Source organism: Curcuma longa, chromosome 3 (assembly GCF_044706935.1).
Source record: "Curcuma longa cultivar G26 ecotype Majalengka, Jawa Barat chromosome 3, ITB_CL_G26_1.1, whole genome shotgun sequence".
Taxonomy (NCBI): domain Eukaryota; kingdom Viridiplantae; phylum Streptophyta; class Magnoliopsida; order Zingiberales; family Zingiberaceae; genus Curcuma; species Curcuma longa.
This window is the reverse complement of record NC_133863.1, coordinates 12004511-12023243: the sequence shown is the minus strand read 5'-3', so window position 1 is coordinate 12023243 and position 18733 is coordinate 12004511. Positions and strand designations below refer to the sequence as shown.

Genomic DNA, 18733 nt, shown 5'->3' with positions numbered 1-18733 from the left:
TTAAATTCTCCATGATTAACAGAGGAAACATTGATACTAGTAGATAAGTCCCTCCAATATGATATGAACACTCATAAAATACAACTGAGTAGTTAGAGAGCTTTTGTCCCACATCGCTTATTTAACATAATTTTAAAGAATTATTAATCATCTTTGAGATGATGATTTCACCTTACAAAAGAGAATTATTAATCACCAGCTGGCACAAGAATGTAAACAGTCGTAGTTTTGTTACTGTATAAGTGTTGTGGAGACAGGTAAAGCACTCTGGATGGTTATGTTTGTTTAATTGATTTTTTCACAAAAATTAGTCTCGACTTGGAAAGAAAAAAAATATTTAAATAAGTTTGATTTAATCTGGGAATAAGTATAACACAATTCCTTAATTAAATTGGGTGCAAATTAATCAACAAAAGACTTTCAGATATACATATAGAAAAAAGTAGGAATGCAACTACTAATAAGATAGAAGAAGCTGGGCACTTTGAGTATGTTTTGTTGCAATACACACTGAACATAACTTTATTTTATTTTTTATTAAAACAAACTAAAATCAAATGAATTATCTTTTTCCCTTTTTTTTTGAATTTTGTTTAATTTTGCCAGGAATTTGCTTCGCCTTGAAAAAGGCAAGGAAAAACATTTCAGGATAATCTATTGAAAGCTAAGCCAATAAGATAGAACACATACCGATGGCATTAAATTACATCTTTTTCACAAGTCCGATGGTGCAATCGTTAAACGACATACGATGGATAAAGCTATAAATTCTCCACGGTTAACAAAAGAAACATTGATAGTAGTAGATAACTCCCCCCAATATGATATGAACACTGTCATAAAATAAACAGGGGGGGAACTAAACGCTTCGAAAGGGACAACCTTTCCAAGATTCATTCAAATGCCCACTGGTTCTCCCGCCGCACCTCCTCCTCTTCCTCGGGTGTGAAATCGTTCTTGATGTTGAAAGTCTTGCGGATCTCTTCAGGTGTCTTCCCCTTGATCATGTCAGCCACGGTTTGGCATGTCAGATCCAGCAGCCCCTTGATGTTCAGATAGTTTGCTGCCTGAATTCATGAGAGCAAATTGTTAACAATGTAAAAGTAAGGTTGCAATAGCTATCTACTATTAGATTTATTACTACAAATGGCATCAAATTACAAAGATAAAAAATGGAATAAAAGTTTCAAGATGAAGAACAAATTTAAAGAGCAATTTACCCTGAAAACTGAAAGAGATTAAAAAAGGTCCAGTAAATTACGTGTTGAGAATATGCAGTTCCTTTCTGGGCACTTATTTTGCTGTTCAATGATTTTATAAACACAGCTGAAATCAACATCATGCCTTTTCTAACGTAATGGTGACATACTTAACACTTTAATTTTAGTAGGAGGTATAGCTCCGATACAATGATAAACATTTGAAATGGACATGCTAAAAAAACAACGAAATTTATAATAAGGCAGATCGATTAAGTAAAGAGATTCACAATTTGTCAATGTTGTACCAGGTTGGACTCAGATGCAACATGACCAAGTGATCAAGATGCCTGTCAATTACTTGGGTTACATTTCCCAAGTGTCATGGTGGCCCCAATTGAATCTAAGTCATCATGTTTCTACGTATATGTTACGATAGTCCAATCGACCTACATGGCCAGTTGAAGCAAGATAATATAAGACCAAAACGAAAAGATGGGGAAAAAATTGTCACAATTCTCTGAACAATATCTTCTTACTTATCTGCACTTCACTAGCTCATATTTGTCTACCAATTAACATATTCATGGCAATGAAACAAAGAAAAGAACATCGAGTAGGAAAGAATGAACTAACATGAATATTGTAAACCAAAAGCAAATGATGCTAGATAAGCAATCATGGTAATACAATCTTTATTTTCTTTATAACAGCACACAATTCATTGATCACTGGTACCACTGTAACAGATCTGACTTCTGCATAAAATGCCCTCAGAAAATACATGGTTTGATGACAAATGAAATGCATATGCTATGATAATACATTCAGCAGCCAACTGAATTTTTGAGGCAAAGACATCTGGATTAGAAGGGTGGCAATGGAACCGGGAGTAATTAGGTATACTAATAATGAAGGGAGATTGTTTATAGGCAAAGGTTGACAACCAGGAACCAATTGAGTATCAACAAAAGCAATGTTGACATATATCCCATTTGATTGCATAGGACATCGATACACTGTGAAAATACCTTCAGTAATGAGCTGAAATTTGAGAGAACGATGTACCAAATGAAAAGGAAGGGCACACTGATCGATATGCTTCACTCATCTAAAGTGAGCAAATCAACCCCCATATAGAAAAAAATCCTAAGAATTCTAATTCCAATTAATATGTTTGGATTCCAGTGGGAAAATTCGAATTGGAATTCCATTGCATATACTTGGAACCGAGAGTATGGACATACTTGGCATCATATTCTGGAATCCTTGAGTTTTAAGAATTCCCAAGATATATAGAACACAAACTAGAACAAATTTGATCAATTTTTTAGGAATAAGACTTATGGTTCTAGTCAATATCTAATTGAACTTTGACGGAAGACTTGTCAGAGATATTCACTCTACGAAGAATCATGAAAGAAGCCGAGAGATCCCACCAATATCAGATCGAATAGGGTGGCCTGGTCGACTTTGACGAATTCGGCGTCCCAGGACTTGAGGTCCTCATCGGAGATCCCAGATCCCGCGGTGTCCTCGGACGACGACTTGGAGGCGGCGGCGTCGACGTGCTTCTTGCAGTACTCAACCACCTTGGCGAGGATCCTGCAGGAGACGTTAGGGAGGGGGATGCCGTTGTCGGCGCAGTCGTCCTCGATCATGTGCTTGATGGTCTGCGACTCCATCGCCACCGCCTCCTCCACCTCGAACACCTCGCCGTCCGAGCTCCTCAGCGTGATCATCCTCGCCATGCCCGCTACGGTCCGAGAGAAACCCTCACGAGAAGATCGAAGGAAGGAGCGATCGAGATCGGGAAAGAGGAAGAGGGCGAAAAGGAGATGGAGTCGTGATAACTATCGACGAGATTGGGGATCCTAACAAAGTTACCCGTTCGCCGTCCTACCCGTAGGCTGTATCAATTTCCAGTTGGGTCCCGCTTAACTCGGGGAGGTAAGACGCGGGGTAAATTGATAATTGACATATTGGACAAATGATAATAATGGTAAAAAAAATCCATTTTTTAAATAATTCAGCGATTGATTCTGAGGACAAAATCCACTTTTTTCATGCCTAGATGTAACCAGTTTGGTAGATTTCTAAAACTCGAAGGCTATCTAGGTCATTTGATTTCGATAGGATGAGCCCCATGTTGCTGTGCCCTTCTGCTTCCGACGACAGAATCAACACCATCGTACGCAAACGCCGAACGCCGAACGTGGTTCCGAACGCCTTCACCATCGTTCGATCCCGCTGAGAATCTAGGGTTTCCAGATTCTCACCACGGTTCCTTCCTGCGAACTCTGAAGCATCCTAGATCTCCTCTTTGGCCTCGGATTAAAGGTAAGTCAATCGCGAATTTGTTGCCCTGGCAACCTAAATATTTGATCGAGACCTGGACTTTCTCGGGTTAAATTGTCGATACTGATTTGTTGTGAATGGAGTCTCCCTTTCCGTTTTTTTTCCCTGTTGCTTACATAAAAAGATTGCTAATCGAGGCAGAACTCGCTATTGTTGTTAGGAATCCTCCTATTTTTGAAAAAAAAAAAAACGAAGTGATTATGGGGGCGCCTCTATACGTAATTTTGATGGAATAAGCTAGGTTGCGCAACTGTAGAAATGTTTTGGAACGATTGCGTTGATGCTTGTTTGTTTTAGAAAATTTTTTGAAATCCATTTTGGTTTGTTAAAAAAATAATATAGATAGTTAAAATTGATTTTTTTTCTAACACATATAATGTGATATTTTTCATTTTTTTTGAATTTTTAATGATTTCATTTTGTTTTCTGAAAATTACAAGCTTACAAACTGAAAACAGAAAATTTTGAAGTTTGATTTTAAAGACAACAGATGGTATGTAAGCGTACTAGTTCCTAACTCTCAAAAATTAGTTGGATAGACTCAGAGCACTGCAGAAATCAATAGCTGGTAAAGTTCAAGCATCTTGGTCTGCACGGATTATGAGAAGTGTTTTTCTGTTGTCTTATATTGTTCTGCAGTTAATTAACTTACATTATGAGGCAATGTTGTTTACTTAATATTTATATAGTGATTTTTTTTTTCTAAAGATGGGTAACCATTCATGAGGGCAACCTTGTGGTGATATAAAACTCTCTTTTATAAGAGAGCTGATCCCTTCCATAAGGTGAGATAGAACCGTTTGGATGTGCTCAAATTGAAGGACTCTTTTGGGTGGCTCAGTAGTTTCTCTTGCAGCAGAAATGGATTGATGGTTCTTAATTAACATTATTAGCCACTAATCTATTCACTTTCTGGAGGTCCACTTGGTTTAAAGTTTAAAATATTGGACTTTTTACTCCGTTTTGATATGGACTGGGTCGAAATTACCTGGGTTAAAGATATCAAACTCTAATCTTAATCTTGATGAAACCATTAGCATGATTTCAATATATCCTTCAGTTAAAGTTTGCAATTTTGAATGGATTGGAGTTATAAATAGGGATCTTGCTTGGATGCTTTTAGATTAAGGGGCCTTATTTGTTTTTTTTTTCTCTTAATAGATCTGTTTCTTGAGAGCTATAAAAATTTAATAGTAGATTGGTTGATAGTGTAGGTGATCTATCTCAATTTATCAACTCTCAAGTGATTGAGTTGTATAATTAGTCATCATTTATATATGTTTAGCTGCCAGTCAAGCAACCTGAACTTGGTAGATTTGTTCACCGAGGCACCTACTTGGTAGATTTGTAGATTTGTTTCTTTCCAATGTTTTAAAGGGCAAGACTGCAAGCCTTCCAATCTTTTGGAGTGACAATGTATGTTTCAAGCATGTTACAATCTTAAAACACCACATAATTGTCCAAGATTAACAAATGCACGTTCTCATGGTCTATATGCTGATTATGTGCCAAATGAATATGAGTATATTTCAGTTGTCACATCTTTTACGGTTTAGGGTTATGCAAAAGGAAGTTTTTGTATATTATGAGGTGATATGCTACTTGAATTATCCATCCTTTTTTTCCAAGAAAAAAAAATCTTCTGCATGAAATAAATTTATTTAAAACCGCAAATGAAACCTAGGCATGAATTTAGTTCAACTCTGTGTACAAACTCTAACTTGATTTTATTCTAAGCTCAATGCTATCCAGGAACTGCCAGATTGTTCCTCAAAATTATTTTGTTCGGTTACAACTGGATATCAAGATCCATTTTTGAAATTATTTAGTATGAACCGATAGCAAACCTTAGTTGTCCTTGTTATTGTTCTATTTGGTATCAAATGATGTCATCAGAAATTGCCAGTTTTTCTGTTTTATTATTTTTGATGATTCTTATGCTATTGGACTATTCTTTGTCGTGTTTAAGCTGTGTTGTATGCAGGGTAGGTAAGAGGTATTGGAAACACGAGAGCTGGTCCAAGCATGGCAGTCACAATGTCCTCTTCCTCATTCTCACTTGCCTCAATCTTCCTCCGACGCATTTCTGCTGCCACTCTCAATCATGTCCCTCCTTTTTCAGCACTAAAAACACCATTACCGTTCTCAGCAACTATTCCCACCTATCATGGAACAACGCGCGGTTCATCCCTTCTGTCTAACTCCTCCATTGAGCTTTGTAGAAGGATCTCTTTTGTGCCCCTGTGCGGTCATTACTTACAATACGGCAGTCTTCGCAAGAGGGGTTTCTGCAGTGTAAGGGCCACAGAGGTGTCTGATTCCGGCTCGATTGACTCCCCTATGATACAAGCCATGGAGAAGAAGATTAAGGAGCAACTCAACGCTGATGCCGTCGTCGTTAAAGATGCCTATGGAGATGGCCGACATGTAAGCATCGACGTAGTCTCCAAAGCATTCGAAGGACAATCATCCGTGAACAGGCAGAGAATGGTATACAAAGCTATATGGGAGGAGCTTCAGAGCACTGTGCATGCTGTTGACCAAATGACAACAAAAACTCCTTCAGAGATCAACGCAGAAAAATAGTTTCGATCACTCGATGGACCTTGGACTTCCACCCTCACTTTAGGAATATTCATTTATATTTTGCGATACTATTTTCAAGCTGTAATAACTTAATGTCTAATTCCCTAGGTGAATTGATGGGGCGTTTGCAAACTTGAGAATAATTCCTGCATCATAGAAGAAAAATCAAATTATCTTATGTAATCATGTTCTATTCTACGCCACTGGTGAAGATGGCATAGGATGGCTTTCATGCTATTTGCAGACTCCAAATTTCATGTTGGTTTTAGCTTATTGTCCATAAATACATGGGCACCAAATTCCAACTTGTGTGTTGTGAGTATTTATGTTTTCACTAGTAGTTTTGTTTGGATAATCCTTAAATGTTTTTTGTCTACAATCTTTATAGACTTAGTTTGCATTATCTCTATGATAACATGATTATATATTGTCTTTCTGTGTTTTTTCTTGCAACAGATCATGGCTTTGCAGTTTGTGTCATCACAAAAGAGTAGTAGTAGTAGTGGAGGTCTAATTTAGTTTAGGATAGTAGGATTGAATTGAATTTTTTTAAATTTTTCAAATTAATTGAATTGATCAAATTTTTAAATAAAAATTCAATACATAAAATATTAGTTATTTTATTTTCGATCGAATTAATTAAAATAATTAAAATTTTTAAATATTATAAAAAATTTATTAATTAGATTTTATAAATTTATTTATTTAAAAATTTAAATTTTTTTTGATTAATTCGGTTTAATAGAATTTTTAAAATCCAACTGAATTAATTAATTTTTTTTTAAAAATAATTAAAATTTTAAAATAATTAAATTGAATTTTTAAATTCAAATAATTAACCAATTTAATCGAATTTTTATTCACTCCTAGTTCAGTTCATATTCTACATAGTACAATAGAGATTGGTCTTATAGAACGAGCGAAACGAGGGGAATTTAATACTAAAATCAGTAACAGACATCTTATTTAGAGCAGAGGATCTCTCATCTCTAATCAATACTAGGTGACCAGCAAGAGCTTTATATGCCTAATTTGCTTCATAACCTGCCTTAACACTGCAACTCTAAGCCTCTTCAGCTTGAGACCAATCTTTGACCTCCTCAACCTGCAAGCTCTGAGCTTGGAAGCACATGGTGGTCTCCTTCCTCTCCTCTCATCAGCTTCTTTCAGAATCTTGTAGATCAGAAATCTTGCTTTCAGATGCCGCACTTCTTCAGGATCTTCCTTCTCAATTTTTGAGTAGGAATGGGGATTCTCAAAGAGATGCATTTCAGAGAGGCTTAAAGCTGCCTGAGCAGCAACAAGGGCTCATATAGAGAGAGAAGCACAGAGCAGACCTTAGCTGTGTTCACAATTCATTGAAGCAGGAATTTAAGTTCATTTTTCTTTCTTTATCAGCTCTTTTAAGAACATATGCCTTGAACATGGCTTCTGGTGGTCACCTTGTTTTTGACTTCCAAATCAATCCTCTCTGGAATTGCCCACCATGAACACATCATTCTAGCTATTTGCAAACTGGCATGGCATGGCATTTAAGTTTTGATGATAAATCCAACATTTTATCATACAGAGAAATATATTATTTCCTATTTAGAAATTGTACTTGATGCACTTTAGATCTAAAATATATTTGAATAACCAATTATATGAGTCAACAATAAATGAATGGTATGTAGGTCAGTGCATTCAATTGTATAATTGTACAACTTCAGTCCATACAATTGTGGTCTTTTCTGTTGTATCATACTTAATGGCAGATTGGTTGGATATATGGTAGCTCAGTTTGAGCTCTTTGATTCAGCATTTATGACCTCTCATCTTAGTTTTCATTTAGGTTAGAAAAAAAATGAATGAACTAGTTAATCATTATTATGGATTTGCTAAACTTGTTTTTGAAATTCATTTCAAAAGTTTGATATCAAGAAAGAAGTTTTAGAACAATGATTCAAACATGATACAATAACTAAGTCTTAACAAGACCATCCAACTCTATTGGCCATCACTTGTACTCCTTAATGACACTATATCCGAGATAGAAGAGATTTCATGATAGAATCATACTACTTTATGTTTGAATTAGGTTTAGATGTCAATAGCAAATCCGACCTTATATTATTTAAGTTGGTTCTTTTGATCGTAGTTATTGTTTGGACAATAAGGGCTTCATGGATTTTTATTTTATTAAAAATAAGGCAAAACACAAGTATTCATAGGAAGATCCATTGCTATATATAGATGTATTTTGCCCCCAACAAAAATATATAAAAAAACACACTTCTATATTTATATATAAATATATTTTCACGTGCTACATATCGATCTATATATGAAGTTCACTCAGGCAACTCCGGTATGCTCTGCAACTCCGGCGTCCAATGCATGACCACCTTCTCCTTCTCCTCCTTCTCCTTCTCATGCTGTTCCTCCCACAACGTCAGCAGTTGCCGGAGCACCTCCAGATCCCCGTCGACCTGCCGCAGGCGCTCCTCCAGCTTCTTCTTGCTTATCTTGATCTTGATCGTCACCGTCGTCCTCGAACCAGTTCTTCTAGCCTCCTCCTCCTCCTCCTCACCGGACCTCACCTTCCTCCTCCTCTGCAACCCCTTCTCGTCCACCCACGCCGCCTGCTTCTGCAACTCCATACAATTCCCCATTTCAAAGAAGGAAAAAAAAATTAACTTCTTATGCTTCTTCTTCTTTGGCCGGTGTGATGGGACGAGAACGTGGAAAGGGGATTGAAGATGAGAAGAGCTGATTTATAGAGGAAGAGTTTGAATTTTCTGTTTTGAATTTTGATCCGTGGGCCGGGAAAGTCAAGGGGCGATGGGGTGGTCCTGTACGGGATCGCATGCACGTACGGTCAAACATAAACAAATCGTCGCAGGTTATCCGTGATCCCGGTCAGCGACGGCACAGCCGCGCGGCGGTTGGGGTGGGGGGCGGCGGCGGCGGATGGATTGCGCGCGGCCGCCGGAGATGGGCGTCGACGCGGTGTGAACTGGTGTCTCCAAGAATTTCGCAGCACGTGCTCATGTATGCGTGCTATTACTGTCTTCTCATGAGACGGAAACAAGAAGTCTGTTTTTTTTTTCATTTTTCTTTTATTGTCACACGTGCTTATATTATATGCGTGTTTGTTCCGTCTTGTGTCTGCTCAACACGTGTCAATCGGATAGTCTAACACGACATGATGCGATACAATAAATCAACCATGCTTATTCTCCATATGAGCCAAAAAAAAAAACAGATGGCATGATGAAAGATCATGTCGTCGCTGTTCATGTCTGAATAGATCTCTCATGCAACATCCGCATAGAAATCTTGAATCACAACGCGGACTGCGATCGGTATCCTCACAACGTGATCCCCACCATCAAACCAAGTCAAGCTTCCAAACACATAATCTCCCTGCAGCTTGTGAGCCGCCGTGAACGTCACCTTGAAGCCGTGCACCTTGGCAGTGGCGTTGAACACAAGGGCCGGCGGCTGTACGGCCACCCGAACGCCCGGAGGCGATTCGATAAGCACCTTGTAGACGGCATCCACCTCTCCGACGTTAGTGACCCTCCTCCAGACTGTTTTTCTGGTCATCAGATCAGGGACGGAGATGGCAGGAAGGTTCAGGTTGTACACAGGCTGCTGATCCAGTGCTTGAGCACAGACGCTGAACCGCCCTGCAGTGCAGTTGAAGAACTCGAAGTACTCCCGTGGATCGATGTCGTAGACCAGGCCAGGATCGGAGGCCCTGTTAGGATCAATCTGACCACCTCCGAAGTCGAAAGGGTCTGCAATTTTTCGTGGGGTCGATTCTGCTTGTATTGGCATGCCGTAGGCATTGATGTTCGATGCTGTGAGCAGCTAACAAAGCTAAGTTACTGTTCTCGCAGTTTGTGCAGAGTACGCACGTACACCAAACACAAGATTGCAAGGAGTTCGATCGGTTACCTGTCGTGACCAGTGCTGATTTGATCGCAGCATGAGACCAGTCAGGATGGAGGGACTTGAGCAAGGCGACCACTCCAGATACATGTGGGCAGGCTGCTGATGTTCCTGAGCCCAAAATGAAGCTGTCCCTCTCTGCTCCCAAGATGCTCACACCAGGTGCAGCAACATCCGGCTGTTTCAAAGATCAGTACGTGTTGATCGTTGTAACAAGAATTCCTTTGTTTTTTTTTTAAACTTGTTTCTCACCTTGAGCACTCCAGGGAAAGGCACAGCTGGCCCTCTCGAAGAGAACCATGCTACTTTTGGAGCCAGAACTCCTTCTCCTACAACACTGTGTGTCAGCTCCACTGCGACTTCAGGCGAACTGCTTAATTCGACAGCGTCGACATGTTAGAGAGCTGGATACAAAGATATTGATGCTGAAAAAACTTGCCTTTTTGCGGCTACATAGTTGTCGATCCGGTTCGCGACGTCCAAGTCTACAAGAACACAGATGAGCCCCATGCATTGGTCAGTGATATCCAGGATATTAGTCGTGAGTTGTGCAAAGATGAGCCCCTTTCCCCCGGCATTCAAGACGTTGGACAATGCCACGGTGAACGAAGACACAGGTGAGATCGAGTTATTCGAATTGCAAAGCACGATCGATCTGCTTATGTCTGTGCCATTCAGGGATTCCTGTGTGCAACTGCAGAGCATACATTAGAATGCAATGGCAGAGATGGTGTTATATAGTTCATATGTAATACCTTCCGCCATTGTGAAGAGGCCGGAATTTGTTGCCTGATTGATAAGTCCGGTTGTAGAAGATTGACTGGCCCTGCAAGTAGCCATGGCAATGGATTTCCTGATTCATCGGTGTTTTGGCAATTACGTTAAGGAAAGAGTCAAAATTGAATCCGTACAACGAAAGTTCGATTGTTTCCGAGCCTGATCACTGTCGGAAACGAACGATCGATCGTGCTGTCGGCCACCGTGATGACCCAGGGCGCGGTGTTGACGAGGGTCTGCGGCGCGGGCCCGCTGTTCCCGCCCGCGTACACCACCGTCGCCCCCTTCACCACCGCGTGCAGCGCGCCGAAGGAGTCCTCGTGCGGCACCGCCAACGACAGCGAGAGCACGTCCACGCCGTCGTGGATTGCGTCATCGATGGCCGCAAGCACGCCGGCGCTGGTACCCACGAACCCTTCGCCGCTAGCCCAGATGACCTTGTACACGGCGAGGCGGGCGCGGGGAGCTCCGCCGCGCGCGGCCCCTTTGGCCAGGCCGTGGAAGCTGGCGCCGGGCACGACGGAGCCGACGGCGACGGAGGCGGTGAAGGTGCCGTGGCCGATGAAGTCGCGCGGCGAGAGGAAGTCCTCCTTGACGTCGTCGGCGTCGATGCCGGCGGTGTAGTAGCGGGCGCCGATGATCTTGCGGCTGCAGTTGGAAGGCCCGAAGGCCTCGCCGACCTGGCATACACCTTTCCACCGTGACGGGATCGGTCCGTAGCCGTCATCGTCGAAACTCTTGGACTCCGGCCAGATCCCTGCTCCAAAGATTCAGTCACTTTCATTATCGCATTTGCTCTCTCTACCAAAATTGGAAACGAAGAGACCTGTATCGACGATCCCTATGATGATCCCATCTCCATAGTTGCTCCTCTCAAGGAGTTTCGTTGGATGATCATACTGAAGCCCTAGAAAATCCCAGCTCCGCGTTGTTTGCAGCTCATAGTTCCTACTTGGCTGTACGCTCACAACGTCAGGCGACTCTGCATTATCAATGTCCTCATTTCACTGCTCCAGAAAACAAAAACAAATTTCCTCCTGTTTAATTTGATTCAGAAAAACTAAAAGGCAATTCAACCTGCTAATTCTTCTGCCTGCTCGTCCGTGATCATGGCTGCAAAGCCTGAGAAGCCATGTTTGTAACTGTACACCAAGGAAGCCAGGGCATCCTCCTTCCTGTTGCAGAAGATAACAATCAGTTCAAGCTATTGCAAGATCAGGATATGAACAAAGTGCAGAAAAGGCCTGTTTGAATTGAGGCTCTGAGTTTGGCACCTTCCAAAGAGAGAAGTGAGCAGGTCATGGTGTGAGGCGGTGACATCCTCTGGGTTGTCATGCTTCCTCTCCCCCATGTACACAATATACAGCTGAACAACCACCAAGAAAAATAGCAGAAGAAAATGGCCTAAATCTGTGAAGTCCAATCAGTGAAAACTAACAAAGGAAAAAAAAAAAAAAGAATCTCACTTTGCCACCGGTTGCAGCTGCAGTACTGGAGAAGATCTGATAGCACTGGAGAGTTAGCACGCAGAGGAGAAAGAGAGACCAGTTGTGAGTTTGGGATGCCATTTCACTGCTATCTTTTTGGTTTTGGCTCTGAAACATCAAGAACCTGTTCTTAATCTATAGACAAATCCTTCTTTGACGTGCGTGCCACACAAAAATATGTGTAGTTAATTGCTCTAATGCCACTGATTCTTGGTCATATGTCACAGATAAGTGGGGAGTCAAATGAAAGAGACTTGATTGAAAAAGGATTAGGTGTTCAAGTTGGATACGATCACTTGATTGCTCTGTTAAGGGTAATTTCTGTAACAATCTTTACTAATTGTATTCTTCTTAACTGAGGTAAAACAATAATAATGATATTATGCTTTACAAAGGTACCATAAAATTATATAGTATTTATTTTGATTGGAATAATATGAAAAAATATATTTTAAAAAGAAATTGTAATGTGAAACAAACGTCATCGGTGTGCATCCTGTGTTTTGGTTGCCTTACGCATAGTAATTCTCTCTCGCAAAGCAACTCGACGTGACGACAGTACCAATCAGATCGGGCATCGGACCCACATATAAAATCGTTCCCTGTCCGGAAGGAGACAGCTAATCTGGGAATCGTGTCCGTGGTTGGCTTTGGTGTTTAACCCCGTTGCCTGGCGCTCCATTCCGTTTTCTGAAATTGCCTCGCCGTCTCGTGTTCTTGGAATTTTTTCCCGATCCCTTGGTTTCTTCCTTCGATCTCTCTTCTTTCCTAGCGATCTGTGTTTTTCGATGGAGTAGGGATCGGTTGGTGGGTGGGGATTACGGAGCTTGATGGCGGAGGAACCGAAAAGGGAGAACGGGCACCTGATCAATTTTGGTCCCTCCGAATCGCGATGGGCCGCATTGGACGACCAGGAGTACTTGGAGGCGGATGGGGAGGAGTGGTCGCAGAGGATGTGTTTGCTGGATTCGGAGAAAGACGATAATGTGGAGCAGAAGTTGATTCGGACCAGTCCCCAGATCGATCCCCTGGATGTCGAGGCGCTCGAGATAGCTGAGTCCGAAAAGAATCAATTTGAGGTGAGTGTTGGTCTTTTAAAGCAATAGTTGAATTCCTTTCGTGACTCGCCGTGTCATCTTGTTCCAATACAGCGAGTGCGTTAAACATGAGCAAATCTATTAATTTTCTTTTCTGGCATGCCAAGAATTTTCTCCAATTTAAGCTATAAGTGTCACACACGTTTTTATAATATATAAACCAGCTATTTAAATTTTGCAGGTAGTTGTTTGCTGGATCGTCTTACTTAATTCCAGGATCTAACTATAGGAAGACACATATTCCTTACGCTTCAGATACTTGCAGTTGTATTTGGAGATGTTGGGACTAGTCCTCTTTATACTTTTGATGTTATTTTCAACAAATATTCTCTGACTGGGAAAGATGATGTTCTAGGAGCACTCTCTATTGTTTTATATACTTTGATCTTGATACCACTTGTGAAGTATACCTTGGTCGTTCTATGGGCGAAGCATGATGGTGAAGGTATATATGATGTCATACAAGTGCTAAGCTTTATAAGTCTCTTAATTAGGATGTTGTAGTAGTGTCTTCTAACCATGCCGTACTTATTTCAGGAGGAACATTTGCATTATATTCTCTGATCTGCAGGAAGGCAAATGCTGGTCTTCTTGCAAATCAACTAACTTTTGACAATCCCATGTCAAGTTTTGGGCTCAAGGTGCCATCATCTGAGCTGGAGAGGTCTCTAAAAGTTAAGGAGTTTCTTGAAAGTTCATTGTCAATTAAGTGGTGCTTTTGGCTTTGGTTCTTTTCAGTACTTCTATGGTGATTGCTGATGGCATTGTGACTCCAGCAATATCAGGCTGTTTCATATTTCTTTAAAGCCATATATCATATATGCTGTTCATTTGCTTTCTACCCACCATTTGAGATTGAAACATGGGATGGAAATACTTATGCTTGATAACTGTTGTTTCTTTGCTTAGCAGTAATTGTATATCATGCATTCGTAAATCATACTTTTACTGAACGTTTTGAAGTTAATTGCAGTTATGTCTGCTTTCAATGGGCTGAAGGTTGGAATATCTAGCATTGGGCAAGGTATCTTGTGATTGTAACTATTAGTTGTATTAATTCTTCATAGATGAATATCTAAACTTTTTAATCAACTTGTGAAACATGAAGATTACTACATTACAAGTATCTGATTTTAAATGTCCTACATTTCCTTTGATTGGTATGGATACACAGCTATAATTTAGCTAGTTATTTATACTATACCTAGTTATCCATACTATACATAGTGTGTGGAGATTGTGGCTGGTAGCATGCTTGTGCCCCACCAGCCACTCAAATGCCATTTTCTTTATTTAACATTTCTTTGTTTATTTTTTTTTGTAATTTTGAATTTATTCCTATTGCATTGCTATAATTCCCCTGTTACTGGTGTCTGAAACACTTGCATCGCTAACCAATTTGCAGAATGTTACTTCTACTTTGGTATTAGTATAAACACAATAAGGGAAAACACACTTATTGGTATTGCCACAAGTTAATTAAAGTCTGTTTTTATGAAAGAGGGCCATTTCTCTTGTAGTTCACAGTGATCAGTGTGCGCTGTTTGTTATATCATGTGGTGGATTTTTCATTCTAATTGAGATTGACGAGGTACTATTTCAATTTGCAAGCAACTCTCAAGTACATTGAGAAAGAATTTTTAAATTTCTGGGATAGTTTTTGACATTCGACAAGTAGTAGAATTGTTATCATCAGAAATATGTTGAAAACTAAATGCTAAGATAAAATTCATACAAAAGGAGTGGATATCTGTCCGTATACACTTTGGAATTTGTATGTTATAATATAATCTATTATTCTGCTAAATATTTATAGGTTCCTTAATATCCTAGTAGAATACTCTAGAAACTAGAAAGTGCTATCCGTGGTTACTAGTAATTGATTTTAAATTAGGAAATACCTTAGTGATGTTCATGCTAATCATCAGTAGTTTGACTTGATACTTGAGCTCTGAGTCATTGATACCATTTGGAGCTAATCATCAGTAGTTTGACTTGAAACTGACCACTGAAAACACCGGATCACCTTTGGAGTAAAATTTCCTTTATTTTATTTTTTGAATCATGTTTATTGTTTTCGTAATGCCGTTTGAAATCAATTGTATCAAAACAGCCAAAGCTTGAGACAAAACAACCCAAAACAACAAGACCATCTTAAGAAATCATGCTAAGTTTGATTCCTAAAAATAGCTATTCTATTCCTTGTGAATTTCCAATATTCCTATATTTGATTTCAAAACTGTTGCAATTGTAATTCTCTATTCTATTAATAAGCAATAGTTATTCCTTACTCTATTCTGGAAAATAATATTACTTATCTATTTCAATCTTCAAGTAACACATATTCTTACTTTATTTGAATCTCAAAAAATGTATATATAAAAATTATGAACAAGCAAAGCTAAATATTTGGGTACAATGGGTCACATGAGATTAAGTGAGTCAGGTCATTAGGACTGACCGGATGGGCTGAACCGGCCGGTCATGCCAATTAGATCTGACAAAGTTGGAATTTGGTAGGTCTCTTTGAATGGGCAGGATGAGCTGATTGTGCCAGTCAAACCGAGGTCATTATTGCAACTAAGTGTAAGAATATTATCCCATATCAATTCATTAGGCATAGGATAGCTTTTCATTGTTACTATCAACCAACAAACCTGTTAATAGCTACACTATATCTATTATGAAGTGGGCTGACAAGGATTTAAAACTCTTCCACTTAGGAATCAGTTTTATTAGTTGCTTGTTGTAGGTACGGTTACAAAGATATGCAGAAGGAAAACCACCAGGCATTTGAACAAGTTCTAATCGAAAGCCTTGAGAAGTTCATACGAAGAGAAGCCCATGAACAAGCATTAGAGAGTGATGAGAATGGGGACACAATTTACGAAAGAGAAGCGTCAAATTCAAACATTCTTATCACTCCCAATGGCACTTATTCCCTTGGCACTCCTCTTCTATCCAGTATCAGCCCTATAACTAAAGTACACTCGGAGGCAAGTACTTCATCAGGTGAGCCAGGTAGCAAAGCCATAATCGATGCTTTAAACCTTGAGCCATTGGTAAACACATGGATGTGGAGGTGATGAAGCATCCACAATAAACAATCATGCCCATGCTAGATGATATATTGTTGCCTCTTTGGTGATTAGGAATACCTGTAATCACTTTCAAGTTTCAATACCTTCCCAAACAAAGAATTAGAATTAGGCCGCACTAACCTACTGTTCTAATCGATCCAATTGAAAATTTTAAAAAGGATAAATATTTTTTATTTTTTTATTGGATAATTTAAAAATTCATGGTTTTAGACAATAATAATTATTACAAATTTAATGATTGTACATAAGCATTCATAATTTGTTAAATATTTATACTATTTTTACTCCTTTCATTTCTTGAATTTTTTCAAAAAAAATAATTTGGAAATTTATCGATGGTACTAGTTTTCTATTAACTATTTAATTTTTTTAATTAAAAAATGAATTCAATTTAACGGAATAAAAATCTTCAAACACAGGCAAATTTAATTTATCTCGACTAATATAAATTAAAAACTAAGCTTATTTCCTCAAAATTAATTAAATGGAGTTGTTAAATTTGATTCCCCTTAATTTTTGGATTCGCCAGATTGTATTCCTTTTATTTCTTGTTGCTCTAAAAATAAATAAGGAAATCTATGACTTTTATGAGAAAATTTTGATGAAGTCGGCTTATCAGAAATTTAAAATTTATTAAAGGTATTCAATTATGTTCCTGAAAAATAGGAAATCAGTAAGAAATCAGTAACCTTTTATGAGAAAAATTCTCTAACTAATTTCTTCCTAAATTTTTGCTTCCTCTAACTAATTTCAAGTAAATTATACTCTATAAATACACATCATATATCGTTACCAACCACATACCGTCTCTTTCTTACCTTCACCAGAGTCATTAATCTTCAAGTTTAACAGAAAGGAGGAAAGGAAATACATTGAGAAAACAAGGAGATAGAGAGCATTCATGGCTGTCGTTGCAATGGAGAAGGATAATGTCACCTCTCTTCCTCATGATCTCGCTGTGGAGGTTTGTGTACGCATCGCCTCCACCTCTGCCATGCCGCGCAAAGATATAAAGTGTTTGCAAGAATCGTGAGTAGATTGTCGTAAATAATATCCTCATATACATACATGTAGATGTATAGATACGTATATGTGATTGCAAATTGATCAAACTGAATTTTTTATAATTGTAGGTGCAAAGTTTTTCAAGAAGCATCGAGAGCGAAAAAAGTAGGGAAATTCATGAATGTTAGGAGGGAATTGGAACTCAGTCTTAACTGGTTTGATAAGCAAGAGTACTTCGACTTGCTTCGTGCTTGTGCCAATTGTAACAACTTCAATGCCTACTTCATCCTCGGCCTCGTAAGTTTTCATATATTTATATAAATTTTTACATTTTTATTTTAAAATAATTTCGAATCCAAGTGATCACTGAATGCATGTCGTAAGCAGGAAGAGGTGTTCAACTTGAAAGAAAAGACGCTAGGATTGGACCATCTGCACAAGGCTCAAGTGGGCGAGCACCCAGTCACAAGTTACATGCTTGGCATGATATTGTTTCAGGAGCCAGAGACACGATCGCTTGCAGTGGAGATGTTGAATAAGTTGGCTGCCATGGACTGCAGTAGAGTAAGCACTACATCAGCACCTGGCGATGGTGCCTTGATTCGAGCGTGCAGGAGGGAGGCAGCAGAGGTCATGAGGTGCATGACTTGGGAAAAGCCAGGGCGAGTCGACTCCGTGTGCCCGAATCAGCGATGCGGGAGCATCTTCAGAACCCGCGACGGGGACTTGTGGTCGTACGACGAGAATCGAACCTTTTGCAGCGACATGTGCAGGTGGAGGCACGAGTTAGATCTACTTGCTAGATCTTGAGATCAATGCGTCCAAAAATTGCGGCCAGTCCATAGAAAGATATCAAGGTCCTTAAATGAACAATTTATTCACCTGTAAATATGCCTAATATGCTTACTTTAGCAGTATGAAATTAAATGATAACTTTTTTACCTTCGATCTACAAAATCCAATTCTCCCGGAGTTTTTTTCAGGGAATAATGCAGAGTCTACAACTTCGCATAAAACGCATTTTTTTCGGGGAAATTTCCTCCTCGAACACAAAACGCGTTTTCGGGGAATAATGCGTTATACGATTAGTTTCATAGTTTGTCCTGTTCCTGAGTGGTTATACCAGCTTTGCTTTTGTGCTCAGTCTACAAACGAATGGGTGATCATTTTTAGAGAAGATCTCA

At 39.3% G+C, this 18733-nt stretch overlaps 4 protein-coding genes across 7 annotated transcripts; 2 read left to right on the top strand and 2 right to left on the bottom strand.

Moving 5' to 3' along the window:
• Positions 1-657: 657 nt before the first annotated feature.
• Positions 658-3064, bottom strand: LOC141822847 (SKP1-like protein 1A). Its single transcript, XM_074710155.1, has 2 exons — positions 2639-3064; positions 658-1067 (listed from the first exon to the last, which is right to left on the bottom strand). The coding sequence occupies exons 1-2, from the start codon at positions 2948-2950 to the stop codon at positions 894-896; spliced, it is 486 nt and encodes a 161-aa protein (XP_074566256.1). The 5' UTR covers positions 2951-3064; the 3' UTR covers positions 658-893.
• Positions 3065-3437: 373 nt separating this feature from the next.
• Positions 3438-6480, top strand: LOC141822846 (protein BOLA4, chloroplastic/mitochondrial-like). The gene is made up of 2 exons (XM_074710154.1): positions 3438-3539; positions 5542-6480. The coding sequence occupies exon 2, from the start codon at positions 5583-5585 to the stop codon at positions 6141-6143; it is 561 nt and encodes a 186-aa protein (XP_074566255.1). The 5' UTR covers positions 3438-3539; positions 5542-5582; the 3' UTR covers positions 6144-6480.
• Positions 6481-9334: 2854 nt separating this feature from the next.
• Positions 9335-12519, bottom strand: LOC141823461 (subtilisin-like protease SBT3.5). Its single transcript, XM_074710745.1, has 10 exons — positions 12326-12519; positions 12134-12225; positions 11937-12034; positions 11686-11841; positions 10994-11616; positions 10838-10908; positions 10522-10776; positions 10335-10452; positions 10089-10260; positions 9335-9991 (listed from the first exon to the last, which is right to left on the bottom strand). The coding sequence occupies exons 1-10, from the start codon at positions 12461-12463 to the stop codon at positions 9441-9443; spliced, it is 2274 nt and encodes a 757-aa protein (XP_074566846.1). The 5' UTR covers positions 12464-12519; the 3' UTR covers positions 9335-9440.
• A 543-nt stretch (positions 12520-13062) lies between these two features.
• On the top strand, positions 13063-18490 carry LOC141823462 (uncharacterized). 4 transcript variants are annotated; one of them, XM_074710747.1, is made up of 7 exons: positions 13063-13425; positions 13625-13888; positions 13981-14467; positions 16196-16455; positions 17397-17573; positions 17678-17846; positions 17937-18490. In XM_074710747.1, exons 5-7 carry the CDS (start codon positions 17446-17448, stop codon positions 18357-18359), a joined length of 720 nt encoding a protein of 239 aa, XP_074566848.1. In that variant the 5' UTR covers positions 13063-13425; positions 13625-13888; positions 13981-14467; positions 16196-16455; positions 17397-17445; the 3' UTR covers positions 18360-18490. The 4 variants fall into 4 exon arrangements, with proteins under 4 accessions (XP_074566848.1, XP_074566847.1, XP_074566849.1 ...); XM_074710746.1 differs by lacking the exon at positions 16196-16455; XM_074710748.1 differs by lacking the exon at positions 16196-16455 and having other exon boundaries at positions 17372-17573.
• Positions 18491-18733: the final 243 nt, after the last annotated feature.